The following is a 20,901-nucleotide window of genomic DNA, read 5'->3' as shown; positions in this document are numbered from 1 at the left end:
GGAGTGGCTTCGGGACAAGTCTCTGAATGTCCTTGAGTGGCCCAGCCAGAGCCCAGACTTGAACCGATCTAACATCTCTGGAGAGACCTGAAAATAACTGTGCAGCGACACTCCCCATCCAACCTGACTGAGCTTGAGAGGATCTGCAGAGAAGAATGGGAGAAACTCCACAAATACAGGTGTGCCAAGCTTGTAGAGTCATACCCAAGAAGACTTGAAGCTGTAATCACTGCCAAAGGTGCTTCAACAAAGTACTGAGTAAAGGCTCCCCTCGTCACGTGCATCAGCGATTCATTACACTCACCTGGACTCACTCACCTGTGTTTATTTCCTCCCCTAAATGTGATATTTCATATATTTTATGGGGAGGGGATACAATTTCAAAAAACGGTTTTTGCTTTGTAGTTATGTGTTATGTGTGTAATCCCTTTTAGAATAAGGCTGTAACGTAATACAATGTGGACATAAAAGGACACTAGTTTGAAAAAAAAGACACCACAACTATTATAAAATAGCTCATAGCAATGAACATGTAAATGCTCTTTTGTATGTGTGGGTCATTGTGTTATACAGACAAATTGCATTTTAGTCTTGACACTTCAAAACCATTAGACCCTTACCATCCAGTGTGATAAAACAGAATAACAGAACAGCAATAAGACTCTGCCCTGCAGACCTATTTTAAAGAATGAACAATTTACTTGAGTGTGAGTCATACTGTATGACACAATGTATCAAACCACATTCCAAAAACCTACGGTAAATCAAAGCGGACCAGGCACTAGCAAAAACATAACACTAATTTGATCAGGAGCTCATGGGGAGGAAGAACAACCTTTTCCCTCTACCTCTCTTTGCCTTAGTACTCAATTCACCCAGAACACCTGAGGTGCAGAATGAGGTGAGGTTCAGAACAGCCACGTTGTCATCAGTACAAAAAGCAATGGTTTACACAGTGTGGCCTGAACAAGATAAGTCTGGTAGACATTACGGCTGTGTGTTTATCCAGAACAGTTGTGCTTGTAATGAATTCCTATAGAAACCCCTTCAGGATAAAGACAGCTATATTGTCCCTGTGCGAACTGTGTATCATTGCCCTGTCCTCAGTGTCTTGCCAACTCAAACATTTTAATGCCCTCTAAGTCTCACCAGGGCATATCATAATCTGTATTATCTGTGATCCTGGCAGAGCGCTAAGCATGGTGAGTCAGACTATCATGATCCTGATGATGATAACGGTTTATCCCAATGTCCTCTTCAGAGCAAGTCAACAGCTGATTATCATTTTGGAAATATAGCATATCAGCTGATAAGACTGGCCCCATCGTAATTAAACAACAACCCAACAACATCCCTCGCATAAATTATAGTGACATTTTGTCCTCCTCCTAACTCCCTGATCTCTGAATGGATCTCATCTGTCTTGGAGATCTGAAGAGAGACAAGGGGCGAGTGATGGTGCTTTTATCCAGGGCATTTCAGACCATGTCTTTCTCTTAAAGATGCTTCAGTCATCTCTAGATTCACCAATCACTCCCTGGTCTAAAATGATCCCCTATAGAAAAACCTGGAATAATTTAGTCTGGGGCAAAGATGAGAATTATGATCATATGTCACTGCTATTGCATTTGTCTTCCCTCCCAAGTTCATTCATACTGTAACTACGCTCGTTGTGTGGTCAATCTACAATAAGAGCTATCCATTTACATTTTCTAGGGTTTCAACGGTTGGATGGCTTGCAATGTTTGACAGTCTTGTGTGTGTCCCCATGCACACGCTTTGGTGTGTGTGGGAATGTAGGAGTGTAGGTGTATGTGTGTAGGTGTGTGTCTGTAGGAGTGTAGGTGTGTCTGTGTGGGTGTGTATATGTGTAGGTGTGTAGGTGCGTGTAGGTGTGTTATGTGTGTGTGTGTGTGTGTAGGTGTGTGAGTGTAGGTGTGCAGGTGTGTGTGTGTAGGTGTGTGTGTGTGTGTGTGTGTAGGTGTGTAAGAGTGTAGGTTGTGTGTGTGTGTAGGTGTGTGTGTGTAAAGAGTGTAGATGTGTAGGTGTGTGTGTGTAGGTGTGTAAGAGTGTAGGTTGTGTGTGTGTGTGTAGGTGTGTGTGTGTGTAGGTGTGTAAGAGTGTAGGTTGTGTGTGTGTGTGTAGGTGTGTGTGTGTAAAGAGTGTAGATGTGTAGGTGTGTGGGTGTAGATGTGTAGGTGTGTAAGATTGAAGGTGTGTAGGTGTTCTGTGCGATAAATAAATATTCCAAACATAGTCCGGGACAGTTGTGGGATATGGATAGATCTCAAATTAATACAGCGACTGGCATCAAAAAGTAATAATTTTAAGTAATATGCTTGACGCAACAGATGAGATAGTTTAGCTTAAAATGTTGTTAAATTGTTTGGCTGTTTCTTCACATTATGAGCGCAGCAATGTGCACAAGGCAGTGGGCTACAGTGCCTTGCAAAAGTATTCATCCCGCTTGGCGTTTTTCCTATTTTGTTGCATTATAACCTGTAATTTAAATTGATTTTTATTTGGATTTAATTTAATGGGACATACACAAAATAGTCCAAATTGGTGAAAAGAAATGAAAAAAAATTGGTGTGTGCATATGTATTCACCCCCCTTTACTATGAAGCCCCTAAATAAGATCTGGTGCAACCAATTACCTTCAGTTAAATAAAGTCCACCTGTGTGCAATCTAAGTGTCACATGATTTGTCACATGATCTCAGTATATATACACCTGTTCTGAAAGGCCTCAGAATCTGCAACACCACTAAGCAAGCGGCAACATGAAGACCAAGGAGCTCGCCAAACAGGTCAAGGACAAAGTTGTGGAGAAGTACAGATCAGGGTTGGGTGAGAAAAAAATATATAGAACTTTGACCATCCCACGGAGGACCATTAAATCCATTATAAAACAATGGAAAGAATATGGCACCACAACAAACCTGCCGAGAGAGGGCCGCCCACCAAAACTCACGGACCAGGCAAGGAGGGAATTCATCAGAGGCAACAAAAAGACCGAAGATAACCCTGAAGGAGCTGCAAAGCTCCACAGCGGAGATTAGAGTATCTGTCCATAGAACCAGTTTAAGCCATACACTCCACAAAGTTGGTCTTTACAGAAGAGTGTTCAGGAAAAAAACATTGCTTAAATAAAAAAATAAGCAAACATGTTTGGTGTTTGCCAACAGGCATGTTGGAGACTCCCCAAACATATGGAAGAAGGTACTCTGATCAGATGAGACTAAAATGTAGCTTTTTGGCCATCAAGGAAAACTCTATGTCTGGCGCAAACCCACCACCTCTCATCACCCTGAGAATACCATCCCAAGCAATACCAAGCATGGTGGTGGCAGCATCATGATGTGGGGATGTTTTTCATTGGCAGGGACTGGGAAACTGGTCAGAATTGAAGGAATGATGGATGATGCTAAATACAAGGAAATTCTTGAGGGAAACCTGTTTCAGTCTTCCAGAGTTTTGAGACTGGGACGGACGTTCACCTTCCAGCAGCAAAATGACACTAAGCATACTGCTAAAGCAACAATAGAGTGGTTTAAGGGGAAACATTTAAATGTCTTGGAATGGCCTAGTCAAACAGTGGAACCCATCCAACATGAAGGAGCTGGAGCAGTTTTGCCTTGAGGAATGGGCAAAAATCCCAGTGGCTAGATGTGCCAAGCTTATCGCTAGAATAACTATGCACTTTTTGCCTTAAGCTGGGCATCATTCACAAGTTATAGACTAATATTGTCACAAAATGTAATTTTGTCTTTACATATACTAAATAATATATGTGTGAAATTTGTTTGATTTAGAATGGACCATTATCATGCACCTGTCTCAACAAGGGCAGCGGAAAAAAATCTACGTCATCTATGTGCTTAATAACCTCTTGGTGTTAGGGGGCAGTATTTTCAAAAAATAACGTTCCCAAAGTAAACAGAATATTTTGTCAGGACAAGATGCTAGAATATGCATATAATTGACAGCTTTGGATAGAAAACACTCTAATGTTTCCAAAACTGTAAAGATATTGTCTGTGAGTATAACAGAACTGATGTTGCAGGCGAAAGCCTGAGAAAAATCCAATCCAGAAGTGCCCCAGGTTTTGAAAGCGCTGCGTTCCAATGACTCCCTTTTCAGCTGTGAATGTACCATCAGCGAGCTTACGCTTTCTACGTATTCCCCAAGGTGTCTACAGCATTGTGACGTAGTTGTACGCATTTCTGTTGAAGAATAGACATAGGCGGCCACATTGCGTAAGTGGTCACATGGTGGCTCCGAGAGAGATTCTTGCGTAAAATACAGAGGTAGCCATTATTCCAATCGGTCCTAGTGAAAAACAAATTGTCCCGACGGATATATTATTGAATAGATATTAGAAAAACATCTTGAGGATGGATTCTAAACAACGTTTGCCATGTTTCTGTCGATATTATGGAGCTAATTTGGAATATTTTTAGCCGTTGTGGTGACCGTAATTTCCGGGCGATTTCTCAGCCAAGCGTGAAGAACAAACGGAGCTATTTCGCCTACAAAAATTATCTTCTGGGAATAAAATGAACTTTGGCTGTCTACCTGGGAGTCTCGTGAGTGAAAACATCTGAAGTTCATCAAAGGTAAACGATTTAATTTGATTGCTTTTCTGATTTCCGTGACAAGGTTGCCTGCTGCTAGCAAGGCATAATGCTATGCTAGGCAATTATAAACTTACACAAATGCTTGTCTAGCGTTGGCTGTAAAGCATATATTGAAAATCTGAGATGACAGGGTGATTAACAAAAGGCTAAGCTGTGTTCCAATATATTTCACTTGTGATTTTCATGAATAGGAATATTTTCTAGGAAGATTTATGTCCGTTGCGTTATGCTAATTAGTGTCAGATGATGACAACGGTCCCGTTCACAGGAGGATTAACCTGAGCTCATGGGCTCTCATGAAGTGTTTGATGTGATTTTCAAATACATTTGCATTGATGTTAGAGTGATTAGAGGGACAATAGAGTGCTGAATACCAGACAGTTAGCACGTTTGGTAGACAACTAATGACCATCAGAGAGCATCAGAGCTTGATGAAGCCTAATAACGTGACTAAACGTTCACATGGAATTTGACTGCCATCATGACTTGTGACCACCGGTATGGCGGTAATACGGTCACAGTAACAGCCCTACATGTGTAAGAGTGCAGGTGTGTATGTAGGTTTGTGTGTGTAGTAGTGGTAGGTGTATGTGTAATAGTGTAGGTGTGTGTGTAGTAGTGTAGGTGTGTGTAGGAGTGTAGGGGTCTGTGTAGGTGTGTATCTAAAAATCAAAGTCAAATCAAATTTTATTGATCACATACACATAGTTAGCATATGTTATTGCGAGTGTAGCGAAATACTTGTGCTTCTAGTTCCGACCATGCAGCAATATCTAACAAGTAATCTAACAATTCCACAACAACTACCTACTACACACAAATATACTTAAGTGAAGGAATGGAATAAGAAAATATACATGTAAATATATGGATGAGCAATTACCAAGCGGCATAGGCAATATGCAATAGATATAAAATACAGTATATATATATATATATACAGTGCCTTGCGAAAGTATTCAGCCCCCTTGAACTTTGCAACCTTCTGCCACATTTCAGGCTTCAAACATAAAGATATAAAACTGTATTTTTGTGAAGAATCAACAACAAATGGGACACAATCATGAAGTGGAACGACATTTATTGGATATTTCAAACTTTTTTAACAAATCAAAAACTGAAAAATTGGGCGTGCAAAATTATCAGATGGTGATTCAGCCCGACAGGATGCTCTCGATTGTGCACCTGTAAAAGTTTGTGAGGGTTTTAGGTAACAAGCCAAATTTCTTCAGCCTCATTAGGTTGAAGACGCGCTGTTGCGCCTTCTTCACCACACTGTCTGTGCGGGTGAACCGTTTCAGTTTGTCCGTGATGTGTACGCAGAGGAACATAAATCCTTCCAATTCTCCACTGCTGTCTCGTCGATGTGGATAGGGGTGTGCTCCCTCTGCTGTTTCCTGAAGTCCATGATCATCTCCGTTGTTTTGATGACATTGAGTGAGAGGTTGTTTTCCTGACTCCGAGTGCCCTCACTTCCTCCCTATGTAAGTGTGTGTGTAGGAGTGTAGGTGTGTTTGTAAGAGTGTAGGTGTGTGTAGTACTGTAGTTGTGTGTGTTCGTGTAGGAGTGTGTGTAGGAGTGTAGGTGTGTGTCTAATATGTGCTCTTGAATAAATCCCTTTGACTCTGTGTGGGTCGTCAAGGCACATTTTCCTATGGTATTGACAGGATCATTTCCCCATGGTACTGACAGGATCTGGAGCAGTATGCTGGAGCCAGACCCTAGGGAAGTATGTCAGAGGTTGTACTATAAGTATGAGCTTTTGTAATGAAACCCCCCTTGCTGTTCCTAGCCCAAGGCAACCTTCACAACCCTACTCTCCCTCCCAGCAGGGTGACTTCATTAAAACTCCTCACATGATTGACCTCATAAAACACTTGAGGTAAAATACCTTATCACACTAATGCTCTGGTCAAAAGTCCACAATCCCCCACAGAGAGTGGGGATGTCTTAGGAATGTGAAATTAGGAGGCCCTTACTGGCCCGGCTGTAAAATTTGCCACCAAGAGGGCAATGAATTATGGATGCAAATGTATGTCTTTGATTTATGTAGATCCACTTGTCATAAGCCCTAATACATGATCTATCACAGCTCTCGACAGCTGCTTTCATAAATACAGTGAATCCCTTTACATATAATGTTTTAACCTTTTGAGTGCTTCTGTCAGAATAAAATCCTCTCCTTGTTTTAACTCTTTAGCTACACGACTATCATACAACTTTTTAATTTCCCAGGCATTTGTGGTGCATCAATCAGTACCAGTTCTAGTAGAAATAAGTTAATATGAGACGGTTGTTTACTCTCTTGCTAGTGTGGCAGCCCTAAACAAGATAATGTTGTACCACGGATTGTCCCGGGTTTGTGGCTGTCTAGATCTCTGCTGTTTGTTGTTTTCAATCTTTCCTGTGACCCACCCTGTCTGGAACTGCGAAGAGCAGCAGCGTAACCTACGTTGCTAGCTACCATGACAAAGACCAAAGCTGGCGGGAGTACCGTTGAGGACAGTGATGTCTGTCTATCACAGGTGAAGGATATTTTAAACAAACAAAAAGAGTTGTTACAACAACACGAAAATAGTTTCAAGTGTTTTTTCCAAATACTCGTGGATTCTACTAATAAAATAATGGACAACCTATCTAGGACCTGAAGAACAGTTCAATGAGTTGAAACAGGAGAACGGCAAGATGACAACAATCTGTAAGTCATTGAGAGAAGACAGCAGTTCTGTGTGTGAATCCATGATAACAATGACAGATAAATCAGACTCTCGAAGGACAATGAAGGCGGAACAACGTGGTTGTGGACGGAATTGAAGAATGTCCACATGAGACCTGGACTGAGTCTGAGGACAAAGTGAAGGAAATGATCTCTGAGAAATTGAAGATGGACCACAGGAAGATTGAGGTGGAACACACCCACAGGACTGGAAAACCCACCACCGGCCCAGATCATAGGTCCAGTCCGATAGCGGTCAAGTTCCTGAAGTTCAAGGACAAGGTAGCTGTTCTGGAAAGAGGCAAGAACTTGGGAGGAACGTATATCTTCCTCAATGAGGACTATCCTGAAGCTGTGCGCTCGAAGAGGAAAGAACTTATCCCAGCCATGAAAGCTGCCTGAGCGTGTGGGGACATTGCTTACATCCGCTATGACAGGCTCATTGTCCACCCTCCCTCCTCGAAGCCTGGAGGGGATGATAGAGCCAAGCCTATGGGTTCGTAGCGTCAATCCCGCAGCACACACACACACACCAATTGATTAATGTCCTGCTGAATGCATATTATTTTCTCTTGTTTTGTTTGCTCTTTTGAGTATTACATCTATCTCTGATAAGCCCCACAGGAAAGGGCTGAAAATAGCCCATATGAATATATGTAGCATTAGAAATAAGGTTCATGAAATCAATAACTTGATAACATCCGATACCATTCATATATTAGCCAATGTTAGAGGTTAACAAAGAGTTGCAGTCTGTTTTGGAATGGGTGGCCAGTAATAAACTGGTCCTGAACATCTCTAAAATTAAGAGCATTGCATTTGGTACAAATAATTTCATAAGTTCTAGACCTCAGCTGAATCTGGTAATGAATGGTGTGGCTGTTGAACAAGTTGAGGAGACTAAATTACTTGGTGTTACCTTAGATTGTAAACTGTAATGTTCAAACCATACAGATTCAATGGTTGTAAAGATGGGGAGAGGTCTGGCAGTAATAAAGAGATGTTCTGCTTTTTTGACACCACACTCCAAAAAGCTACTTCTGCAGGCTCTGGTTTTGTCTAATCTTGATTATTGTCGAGTCCTGTGGTCAAGTGCTGCAAGGAAAGACATAGTTAGGCTGCAGCTGGCCCAGAACAGAGTGGCACGTCTTGCTCTTCATTGTAATCAGAGGGCTGATATAAATACTACGCATGCCAGTCTCTCTTGGCTAAGAGTTGAGTAGAGACTGACTGCATCACTTCATATTTTTATGAGAAACATTGTGTTAAAAAAATGCCAAATAGTTTGCATAGTCAATTTACACACAGCTCTGACACACACACGTATCCCACCAGACATGCCACCAGGGGTATTTTCACAGTCCCCAAATCCAGAAAAAAATTCAAGAAGGCGTACAGTATTATTTGGAGCCCTTATTGCATGGAACTTCCTTCCATCTCATTATGCTCAAATAAACAGAAAACTTGGTTTAAAAAAACAGCTTAAGCAACACCTCACGGCATAGCACCTCTCCCCTATTCAACCTAGATAGTATGTATGCATTGATATGTACAGTTGAAGTCGGAAGTTTACATAAACTTTGGTTGGAGTCATTGAAACTCGTTTTTCAACCACTTCACAAATTACTTGTTAAAAAACTATAGTTTGGACAAGTCGGTGAGGGGCACTGAACGCTGCAAAATATTTTATTCAAGTTGGTGTGGTTGAAGGCAAATGTTTCCAGTACAATGGTGTGCAGGTGGTAGATAACATCCAAAACATACACTGCAGCATTTGAGGGGGAGGGGGGCACACAATGCAAATAGTCCAGGTAGCCATTTGATTACCTGGTCAGGAGTCTTATGGCTTGGGGGTAAAAACTGTTGAGAAGCCTTTTTGTCCTAGACTTGGCACTCCGGTACCGCTTGCCATGCGGTAGTAGAGAGAACAGTCTATGACTGGGGTGGTTGGGGTTTTTGACAATTCTTAGAGCCTTCCTCTGACACCGCCTGCTATAGAGGTCCTGGATGACAGGAAGCTTAGCCCCAATGATGTATTGGGCCGTACGCACTACCCTCTGTAGTGCCTTGCGGTCGGAGGCCAAGCAATTGCAGTACCAGGCAGTGATGCAACCAGTCAGGATGCTCTCGATGTTGCAGGTGTAGAACCTTTTGAGGATCTCAGGACCAATGCCAATTCTTTTTAGTGTCCTAAGGGGGAATAGTCTTTGTGGTGCCCTCTTCACGACTGCCTTGGTGTGTTTGGACCATTCTAGTTTGTTGGTGATGTGGAACACCAAGGAACTTGAAGCTCTCAACCTGCTCCACTACAGCCCAGTCGATGGGAATGGGGGCATGCTCGGTCCTCCTTTTCCTGTTGTCCACAATCATCTCCTTAGTCTTGGTTACGTTGAGGGATAGGTTGTTATTCTGGCACCACCCGGCCAGGTCTCTGACTTCCTCCCTATAGACTGTCTCGTAATTGTCGGTGATCAGGCCTACCACTGTTGTGTCGCCTGCAAACTTAATGATGGTGTTGGTGTCGTGCCTGGCCATGCAGTCGTAAGTGAGCAGGGAGTACAGGAGAGGACTGAGCACGCACCCCTGGGGAGCTCCAGTGTTGAGTATCAGCGTGGCAGATGTGTTGCTACCTAATCTCACCACCTGGGGGCGGCCCGTCAGAAAGTCCAGGATCCAGTTGGAGAGTGAGGTGTTTAGTCCCAAGATCCTTAGCTTAGTGATGAGCTTTGAGGGTAATATGGTGTTGAACGCTGAGCTGTAGTCAATGAATAGCATTCTCAGGTAAGTGTTCCATTTGTCCAGGTGGGAAAGGGCAGTGTGGAGTGCAATAGAGATTGCATCATCTGTGGATCTGTTTTGGCGGTATGCAAATTGGAGTGGGTTTAGGGTTTCTGGGATAATGGTGTTGATGTGAGCCATTACCAACCTTTTAAAGCACGTCATGGCTACAGACGTGAGTGCTACGGGTCTGTAGTCATTTAGGCAGGTTGCCTTTGTGTTCTCGGGCACAGGCACTGTGGTGGTCTGCTTGAAACATGCTCGTATTACAGACTCAATCAGGGACATGTTGAAAATGTCAGTGAAAACACCTGCCATTTGGTCAGCACATGCCCAGAGCACACGTCCTAGTAATCTCACGTCGGCTACAGAGAGCGTGATCACACAATCGCCTGGAACAGCTGATGCTCTCATGCATGCCTCAGTGTTGCTTGCCTCGAAGCGAGCATAGAAGGGATTTAGCTCATCTGGTAGGCTTGTGTCACTGGGCAGCTCACAGCTGTGCTTCCCTTTAGTCTGTAATAGTTTGCAAGCCCTATTTGCTTATTTTCTTGTACAGCTGACTGAGTATAGTCTTAGTGCCAGCATCTGCCTGTGGTGGTAAATAAACAGCCACGAAAAGTATAGCTGAAAATTCTCTAGGCAAGTAGTGTGGCCTGCAATTTATCACAATATACTCTAATTCAGACGAGCAAAATCTTCCTTAGATTTTGTGCACCAGCTGTTGTTTACAGATATTCACAGACCGCAGGTCCTCTGTACCTGCGTCGCTTCCTCTTTCAAATAACGGGGATGTCGGCCCTGCCGGGTGTTTGGAGGATGTCTTGTGCGTCTTGTTTGTTGAACAAAAAATCTTTGTCTAATCCGAGGTGAGTGATCTCTGTCCTGATGTCCAGAAGCTCTTTTTTGCCGTAAGATACGGTTGCAGAAACATTATGTACAAAATAAGTTACAAATAACGCGGGATAAAAACACATAATAGCACAATTGGTTGGGCGCCCGTAAAACTGCTGCCATTTCTTCCGGCACCATTTTCATTTACACCAGCTCTGTCAGGAGGAATGGGTCTAAATTCCCCCAACTTATTGTGGGAAGCTTGTGGAAGGCTACCCAAAACGTTTGACCCAAGTTTAACAATTTAAAGGCAATGCTACCAGATACTAATTTAGTGTATGTAAACTTCTGACCCACTGGGAATGTGATGAAAGAAATAAAAGCTGAAATAAATAATTATCCTACTATTATTCTGACATTTCACATTCTTAAAATAAAGTGGTGATCCTAACTGACCTAAGACAGGGAATTTTTAAATGTTAAATGTCAGGAATTGTGAAAAACTGAGTTTAAATGTATTTGGCTAAGGTGTATGTAAACTTCAGACTTCAACTGTAGGCTGCATGTGCCTTTAAAAACAAAATATGAGGTTCTGTCCTTGAGCTGTTCTTGTTTATTGATGTTCTGTATTATGTTTCATGTTTTGTGTGGACCGCAGGAAGAGTAACTGCTGCTTTTGCAACAGCTAATGGGGATCCTAAAAAAATACCAAAAATACCAAAGCAACAGAGTCTATGTAGAGTCCCATTACACAAAAGTATAAACTTGCTTCTATCACAACCACAGTTCTCTCTCTCTCTCTCTCTCTCTCTCTCTCTCTCTCTCTCTCTCTCTCTCTCTCTCTCTCTCTCTCTCTCTCTCTCTCTCTGTCTACATAAAAGGCTTGGAATTATTATTTCAATGTTATTTCACTGTTCAAGACACAAACTGTTCACAGCCCTCTTGTTGGTGGAGAGAATTTAGGTTTAATGCTTATTTCCTGCAATTCTACACATTTTGTCATTGGGCGCAAAGAAAATGTTGCAGTTTTAAAGCACATTTTCTTGCAATTCTATACATTTTGGCATGTCTAATGTGTATTCATGTGATATTTCAGTGGCAAAAAAATTACACCCTAAACCTAACCCCTAACCCTAACCCTTTTCACTGGGTTAGCCAAAGAGTGTACCCTAAACCTAACCCCTAACCTAACTCCCAACCTTAAATTTAACCCTAACCCTTTTAACTAGGTTGGCCAAACAACATACCTAACCCTAAAATGAACCTTAACCCTAGACCTAAAACAAACTCTAACCCCTAACCTTAACCTAACCACTTATATATGTGTTTATAATTATGTTATATATATATATATATGTGTGTACTATATAAGCATCTATCCCTTGATCCCTTGTATATTTTAATATCTTAGTCACTTCATGGTCATAGATAAACAGTCAGACGATCATTTTAGAAACAATATTAACCTACCCTAACCCTAACCCTAACTGCTAACCCCTAACCCCTAATCATAACCCCTAAACCTAACCCTAACCCTAAACCTAATCCTAAACCTAACCCTTTTCACTAGGTTGGCCAAACAGTGTACCTTAACCCTAAATCCTAACCCTAACCGCTAACTCTAACCCCTATCCCATAACCCCAACCTCTAACCCTAAACCTAACCCTAACCCTTTTCACTAGGTTGGCCAAACAGCGTACCCTAACCCTAACCCCTCAACCTAACCCCTAACACTAAACCTAATCCTAAACCTAACCCCTAAAAAACTAACCATTTTCACTAGGTTGGCCAAACAGTGTACCCTAACCCTAACTCCTAACCGCTAACTCTAACCCCGAACCCATAACCCCAACCCCTAACCCTAACCCCTAACCCTACCTCTTTCACTAGGTTGGCCAAACAGTGTACGCTAACCCTAACCCCTAACCCTAAGCGCTAACTCTACCACTAACCCATAACCCCAACCCTTAACCTCTAAACCTAACCCTAAACCTAACCATAAACCCTTTCACTAGGTTAGCCAAAAAGTGTACCCTAAACCTAACCCCTAACCCTAAACCTAACCCCTAATCATAAACCTAACCCCTGACCCTAAACCTAACCCCTAACCATAAACCTAACCCTTTTCACTGGGTTAGCCAAAGAGTGTACCCTAATCCTAACCCCTAACCTAACCCTAACCCTAAACCTAACCCTTACCCTAACCCCTAACCCTTAACCCTTAATCCTAAACCTAACCCTAACCCTTTTCACTAGTTTAGCCAAACAGTGTTCTACAAAAGTAAGAAGAAAAGTCAGCCTTTACCTGTCGAGGAAATTGGATTACTTCACGGACGTTGGGTGGAAATGTTTTCCTGTAACGGATTACAACCACCACTGAATCTTTTGGCTTCCGACGAACATGAGGAAGAAAAACAAATCTTCGGAGCCAAAATGCATGAATGATTGGCAGATCAACAGACCGTACAGTACGTGCACATGGTCAAATGGTTCATTGTGGAAGAAGTGTTTTACTGGAAATCACTATCTATGTTATGTCTTTTAGACATTTGCTATACCTATTTATAACTTTATAAACTAAATACAGAAACGAACAGTAAACCATCTTGTGCTACTTATGAATCCTTAATTGCTAGAACAAAAGGTGATTGAATGGAAATGTCACGTTTCATGCTTCAGGCCGATGCAGATAGTTGACTCAAGACCAAATCCTTTAACTACAGGATGAGAAGATCAGGAGTTATCACAACTGATGTACGAGGTCATTGAACTGTTAGGCCATGAAATTAAATTAGCCACACACAAATGCACACCAACAGTACCCATGCATGCATGCAACCAGTCAGTAACTCACACACACACACAGAGAAAGGGTAAACAGTAAAGTGAGTGTTCTATTTTTGTCATCTGTTAGACATCCTATAACATAACACCCCGTAATATAACACCCTGTAAGTATAACACCCTGTAAGTATATCACCTTGTAAGTATAACCTACTATAAGTATAACCTACTGTAAGTATAACCTACTGTAAGTATAACCTACTGTAAGTATAATCTACTGCAAGTATAACACCCTGTAACTATAACACCCTGTAAGTATAACCTACTGAAAGTATAACCTACTGTAAGTATAACACCATGTAAGTATAACACCCTGTAAGTATAACCTACTGTAAGTATAACATACTATATGTATAACATACTGTATGTATAACCTGATGTAAGTATAACAGACTGTAAGTTTAACCTATTGTAAGTATAACCTACTTACAGTATAATCCAATGTAGGGATAACACCATGTAAGTATAATACCCTGTAAGTATAACACCCTGAAAGTGTAACCTACTGTAAGTATAACCTACTGTAAGTATAACCTACTGTAAGTATAACACCCTGTAAGTATAACATACTATAAGTATAACCTACTATAAGTATAACCTACTATAAGTATAACCTACTATAAGTATAACACCCTGTAAGTATAACACCATGTAAGTTAACCTACTGTAAGTATAACATACTTTAATTATAACTTACTGTAATATAACACAATGTAAGTATAACACCATGTAAGTATAACCTACTGTAAGTATAAAACCATGTACGTATAACCTACTGTACGTATAACACCATATAAGTATAAAAGCATGTAAGAATAACATACTGTAAGTATAACCTACTGTAAGTATAACACAATGTAAGTATAACACCATGTAAGTATAACCTACTTTAAGTATAACACCATGTAAGTATAACCTACTGTAAGTATAACACCATATAAGTATAAAACAATGTAAATATAACTTACTGTAAGTATAACCTACTGTAAGTATAACACCATGTAAGTATAACCTACTGTAAGTTGACCTACTGTAAGTATAACCTACTGTACGTATAACATACTTTAAGTAAAACATACTTTAAGTATAACTTACTGTAATATAACAGAAAGTAAGTATAACAGACTATAAGTATAACCTACTGTAAGTATAACCTACTGTAAGTATAACAGTCTAAGTATAACACCCTGTAAGTATAATCTACTGTAAGTATAACCTACTTTAAGTATAACATATTTAAGTATAACCTACTGTAAGTATAACACCATGTAAGTAGAACACCCTGTAACTATAACACCCTCTAAGTATAATACCCTGTAATTATAACATAATGTAAGTATAACCTACTGTAAGTATAACACCATGTAAATATAACACCCTGTAAGTATAACATACTGTAAGTATAACACCCTGTAAGTATAACACCCTGTAAGTATAACCTACTTTAAATATAACATAATTTAAGTATAACACCCTGTAAGTATAATCTACTGTAAGTATAACCTACTGTAAGTATAACAGACTATAAGTATAACCTACTGTAAGTATAACACCCTGTAAGTATAACACCCTGTAAGTATAACCTACTTTAAATATAACATAATTTAAGTATAACCTACTGTAAGTATAACACCCTGTAAGTATAACACCCTGTAATTATAACATACTGTAAGTATAACCTGCTGTACGTATAACACCCTGTAAGTATAACCTACTGTAAGTATAACATACTGTAAGTACAACCTACTGTAAGTATAACCTACTGTAAGTATAACATACTGTAAGTATAACAGTCTAAGTATAACACCCTGTAAATATAATCTACTGTAAGTATAACCTACTGTAAGTATAACAGACTATACGTATAACCTACTGTAAGTATAACACCCTGTAAGTATAACAACCTGTAATTATAACACCCTGTAAGTATAATCTACTGTAAGTATAACCTACTGTAAGTAAAACAGACTATAAGTATAACCTACTGTAAGTATAATCTACTGTAAGTATAACCTACTGTAAGTAAAACAGACTATAAGTATAACATACTGTAAGTATAATCTACTGTAAGTATAACCTACTGTAAGTATAACAGACTATAAGTATAACCTACTGTAAGTATAACACCTTGTAAGTATAACCTACTGTAAGTATAACACCCTGTAAGTATAACATCCTGTAATTATAACACCCTGTAAGTATAATCTACTGTAAGTATAACCTATTGTAAGTAAAACAGACTATAAGTACAACCTACTGTAAGTATAACACCCTGTAAGTATAACCTACTTACAGTATCATCTACTGTAAGTATAACCTACTGTAAGTAAAACAGACTATAAGTACAACCTACTGTAAGTATAACACCATGTAAGTATAACCTACTTACAGTATCATCTACTGTAAGTATAATACCCTGTAGGTATTACATCCTGTCAGTATAACATACTCCAAGTATAACCTACTGTAAGTATTACATACTTTAAGTATAACACCCTGTAAGTATAACCTACTGTAAGTATAACACCCTGTAAGAAGCACTGACCAAGACATGGACATTTTCATATCAGATCCATCAGTCTTTTAAGCATTCTGTGCTGAGTTGAGTTCATTCCTTTCCTTGAGTTTTGAGGTTTCAAATTTGGGGAGAAGGATAGTGAGAATGACCCATAATGATCAGAGCACTGCCTGGGAGGAGGACCGTTCAACAGAAGCTTAACTTGATAAGACTGACCCTAACAGAGGAGAGCAGCAGGCCGGTCAAACTGAGGCACTAACACCCCCCCCCCCCCCCCCCCCCCTTCAGGATGCCTTCCAGCACCACGGAGAGCAACAGCAACACAGTTACTGTCTGACGGGAGACATTCAACTGCTGCTGATGATGCCTTCAATCCCAGCTAGCTAGTTTGTGCTGGCTCGTGGCTTGCTGGCAACAACAGCAGCATGGCGCTGTTTCTTGTAAAAGAAAGTGATGTTTATTTCGATGGACGAGGGAGAAAGTAATATTGGTCACCATCTGGATGTCACCGTGACGTGCCAATTAGCTAACGTAACAACAGGCCGCTGCAAACTAAATGTGAATGACCAGTACAATGGTGTTGTATCGAGGTGGTTGCCGACAAGTTGCTTCAAACCAGGCAGCTCTAGTCTGTCACGTGTCTCCGGCAGTAGCTAATGTGGCCAATTTGTTCCATCCCATTTGATTATATTTTTGATAGTAGGATAGCAGCCGAAACGAGAAGAAAAATTGTAATGTTGGTACTCATCTGGGTGTCACCGCGATACAGTCTACTGCTCAATGGGGAGTTTCACTGTGATATAGTCTTCTGCTCAATGGGGAGTTTCACTGTGATACAGTCTACTGCTCAATGGGGAGAGATTCACCGTGATACAGTCTACTGCTCAATGGGGAGAGATTCACCGTGATATAGTCTACTGCTCAATGGGGAGAGTTTCACCGTGATACAGTCTTCTGCTCAATGGGGAGTTTCACCGTGATACAGTCTTCTGCTCAATGGGGAGTTTCACTGTGATACAGTCTACTGCTCAATGGGGAGTTTCACTGTGATACAGTCTACTGCTCAATGGGGAGAGATTCACTGTGATATAGTCTACTGCTCAATGGGGACACAACAACACAGGCCAGTGTGCTTTGCTCCCCAGTAAGGAAAGAGAAGTAGCTAGATAGTGTAGTCAATATAAGGCCAGTAAGGAAAGAGAAGTAGCTAGATAGTGTAGTCAATATGAGGCCAGTAAGGAAAGGGAAGTAGCTAGATAGTGTAGTCAATATAAGGCCAGTAAGAAAAGGGAAGTAGCTAGATATTGACTACACTATAAGGCCAGTAAGGAAAGGGAAGTAGCTAGATAGTGTTGTCAATATAAGGTCAGTAAGGAAAGGGAAGTAGCTAGATAGTGTAGTCAATATAAGGCCAGTAAGGAAAGGGAAGTAGCTAGATAGTGTAGTCAATATGAGGCCAGTAAGGAAAGGGAAGTAGCTAGATAGTGTAGTCAATATAAGGCCAGTAAGAAAAGGGAAGTAGCTAGATATTGACTACACTATAAGGCCAGTAAGGAAAGGGAAGTAGCTAGATAGTGTAGCCAATCTCAGGCCAAGGTGACAGCTAAAGCACATTTATTGTACTGATTCTCACCCAAAATGTACAACTATGGCATTAACGTCTACATTTTAGTTAAAAAAAAATAGAAATTACAATTACAATTAAAAATTGAATGATTCTGAACACTCACAAGTTTCAAAATCTCTTTGAAGTTTCTACTTTTTAGCTACAAGCCTTAGCTAGCTAGCTGGGAAGGGCTCATCAAGACGACTGACTGAACTAGCTAGCTGGGAAGGGCTCATCAAGACGACTGACTGAACTAGCTAGCTGGGAAGGGCTCATCAAGACGACTGACTGAACTAGCTAGCTGGGAAGGGTTCATCAAGACGACTGACTGAACTAGCTAGCTGGGAAGGGCTCATCAAGACGACTGACTGAACTAGCTAGCTGGGAAGGGCTCATCAAGACGACTGACTGAACTAGCTAGCTGGGAAGGGCTCATCAGGATGACTGACTGAAGCAAATCCGTTCGACTCCACTTGACTCTTGCTGCGTGACAGCCGTCATCAATTTGGGCACTAGTCGTGTCCGTATAGCTAAACAGGTGCCAGGCACTAACATTAGCAGCAAAGCCCAATACACAGCAGTATTTTCCTTAACCTTAAACAAGGTTATATTGCATTCAATAATGCCATTTAGACAACATCTCCCTGTTTGAAACAAGGTTTCAAAGAATTGCACAGAAACAGTAAAGGGATTTAGAACTCCAGTGCTACCAAATCAATATCAGAAATTGATTACTAATTTAATTGCATTTATTTATCAAGTCTGAAATAAGCTATGAATTATGAATTGATATTATTTCTACTGAATACTGAACCTTTTATGTTGACAACTCTTTGGTGACGTCTGTCATATTGTACAGCAGTATTTTCAACTCCAGTCCTCAAGTACCCCAACAGTACACATTTTTTTTTTTGTTGCTGTAGCAAGGACTTGATGATGAAGTAGAATCAGGTGTGCTTGTTCGAGGCCACAACAAAAAAGATGTGCTGTCGGGGTACTTGAGGAGTAAGATTGGAAAATACTGCTGTACAGTATACTGTTTAGATGAGGCTCTTTCATGTTGTACTATATGCTGTTTAGATGAGGTTCTGGCATACTGTCTACTATACTGTTTAGATGAGGGAACATGTCATACTTTTCTTAGCTTTGAGAACATACAGTAGTGTTCAGAACTGTATCATTCCACTTCAAAATGATCAATTGTATCCTCTGTTCAAAGCTAATTCTGACCTCTAGTGACAGCGGAAACATTCTAACACCGATTGTAGCCTACATACAGTATTTGCGCTTGACAAGCATGGCATGCTGCATGTGCTTCTCTGGCAGCATAGCCGTCCAGTCGAATTGGGTTCACATTACAGGTAGTAGGTATAGCGCTCTAGTGCGGTCCCTAAAATAAACCGTAGCCTACAAAAAAAAAAAAAAAACAGAAACATTGCTGCCTTTTCGCAAGGGCTTCACAAATCCAGAGGTAGAAAAGTGCTGTTGAAAACTTAAATTCAAATGTAGGCCCACAGATCCGTTAATAGAGAACTATGTTCACTACCAATGTGAGAAAGATGGATCTATGCGACACATGTCATGTCCATTCAAAATGACATGTTTCACAACATGTCTCCCAAGAACATGAAGTGTAGGATATTCATTGATCTGAACAATCGATAAGTCGTCCACAAATGCACGAATAATCAGTTTAAATACACTGCAATTGTAGAGACAACGGCACGTTATGGAAAACCTCTCTGAAGCTTGTGTGACTGAGTAGTCAGTCATACAGTATGTTGGGGGCGGACGTGGCATTATTGACATTTCTGCTGATTTAGAATTGCCAGAAAAAAAAACGACCATACAAACTTAGAAAACAGAACCAACTCTCTTTTTACAATATATGTTGTAGTTTTGTCAAGTTACTTACAATGACTGGCCGCCAGCGCAGTACTGAGGACGCCGAGCACGGTGAGATTGAAGGCGATGGCCAGAGATGACATTTCCACCTTGCTCGCCACAGATATCCAGGCTTCTGTATATCCGCAGTCTTTGAGTGAAAATAACTCCGATGGTGCCTCCGTGCAGTGTGGTATAATTCCAGCTGCTTCGACTTTACCTCTTAACTACAGAACCATCAAGAGGCAGGTCTGCCAGCGCGCGCACAACATCCTTTCCTAGTGCGCTTACTCTGCTGCTGTTGCTGCCAATGCTCCGTCACATCGGTGCGTCTCTCTCTCTCTCTCTCTCTCTCTCTCTCTCTCTCTCTCTCTCCTTCTCTCTCTCGCTCGCTCTCTAACTCTCTCTCATAAAAGCCTTTAATCAATTTGAGTTTATGTTTGCACATTCTGCACGATTTAGCAATGGTATAGCAAGATTTACATATTTTGCATTAGTTATGACAGTTTTTGAAGGTTGCAAAATATTTCAGAGGGACTGGGGAGGAGTGAGGGAATGGGGAGAGAGAGACTGGGGAGGGGAGAGGGAGTGAGGAGGGGAAAGGGACTGCGGAGGGGAGAGGGACTGGAGAGGGGCTGGGAGGGGAGAGGGACTGGGGAGTGGACAAGGGAGTGGGGAGGAAAGAGGGAGTGGGATTGGGGAGGGGACATGGGGGACTCTTCTTTACCAGAAACAACAATATCATGCACTCACTAGCGGTCAAAAGGTTTTTGGTGCTCCAAAGATACGGTATGGTATTCTGTGGGGTGGAATTACAGTACAATTCGAAATTAAGCCATTTTTTTCACCACCAACAACATTTTCTCACAATGCACCATCATTTACAGTATACTAGAGTAAGACATTTCAGAGTATTTTACCGTTGCTAATACCCCAAAAATACTGTAAAAATAACAGCTTTCCTTTACAGTGAATACCAAGCTGCTAGCAGACCTGGCTCAAATGAAAACTTCATACTTCAAAACTACGTCTACCAACTTGTTTGGCTTAATATTGCAGTTTCTCTCAAGATATTGTGCCA

The 20,901-nt window shown here is 41.0% G+C and overlaps 1 protein-coding gene across 1 annotated transcript in view; it reads right to left on the bottom strand.

Annotated features, from left to right (window-relative positions):
- Nucleotides 1-20,350, bottom strand: part of LOC110501889 (contactin-associated protein-like 5) — a 128,754-nt gene extending 108,404 nt beyond the window's left edge. The window contains exon 1 of the mRNA XM_021579744.3: nt 19,852-20,350. Coding sequence (XP_021435419.1) covers nt 19,852-19,924 — 73 coding nt within the window. The 5' untranslated portion in view covers nt 19,925-20,350. The remainder of the gene's footprint in view (nt 1-19,851) is intronic.
- Between the last annotated feature and the right edge of the window lie 551 nt (nt 20,351-20,901).

Source organism: Oncorhynchus mykiss, chromosome 22, assembly GCF_057628025.1.
Source record: "Oncorhynchus mykiss isolate SJ-2025 chromosome 22, ASM5762802v1, whole genome shotgun sequence".
Classification (NCBI taxonomy): domain Eukaryota; kingdom Metazoa; phylum Chordata; class Actinopteri; order Salmoniformes; family Salmonidae; genus Oncorhynchus; species Oncorhynchus mykiss.
This window is presented reverse-complemented; position numbering and strand designations above follow the sequence as displayed.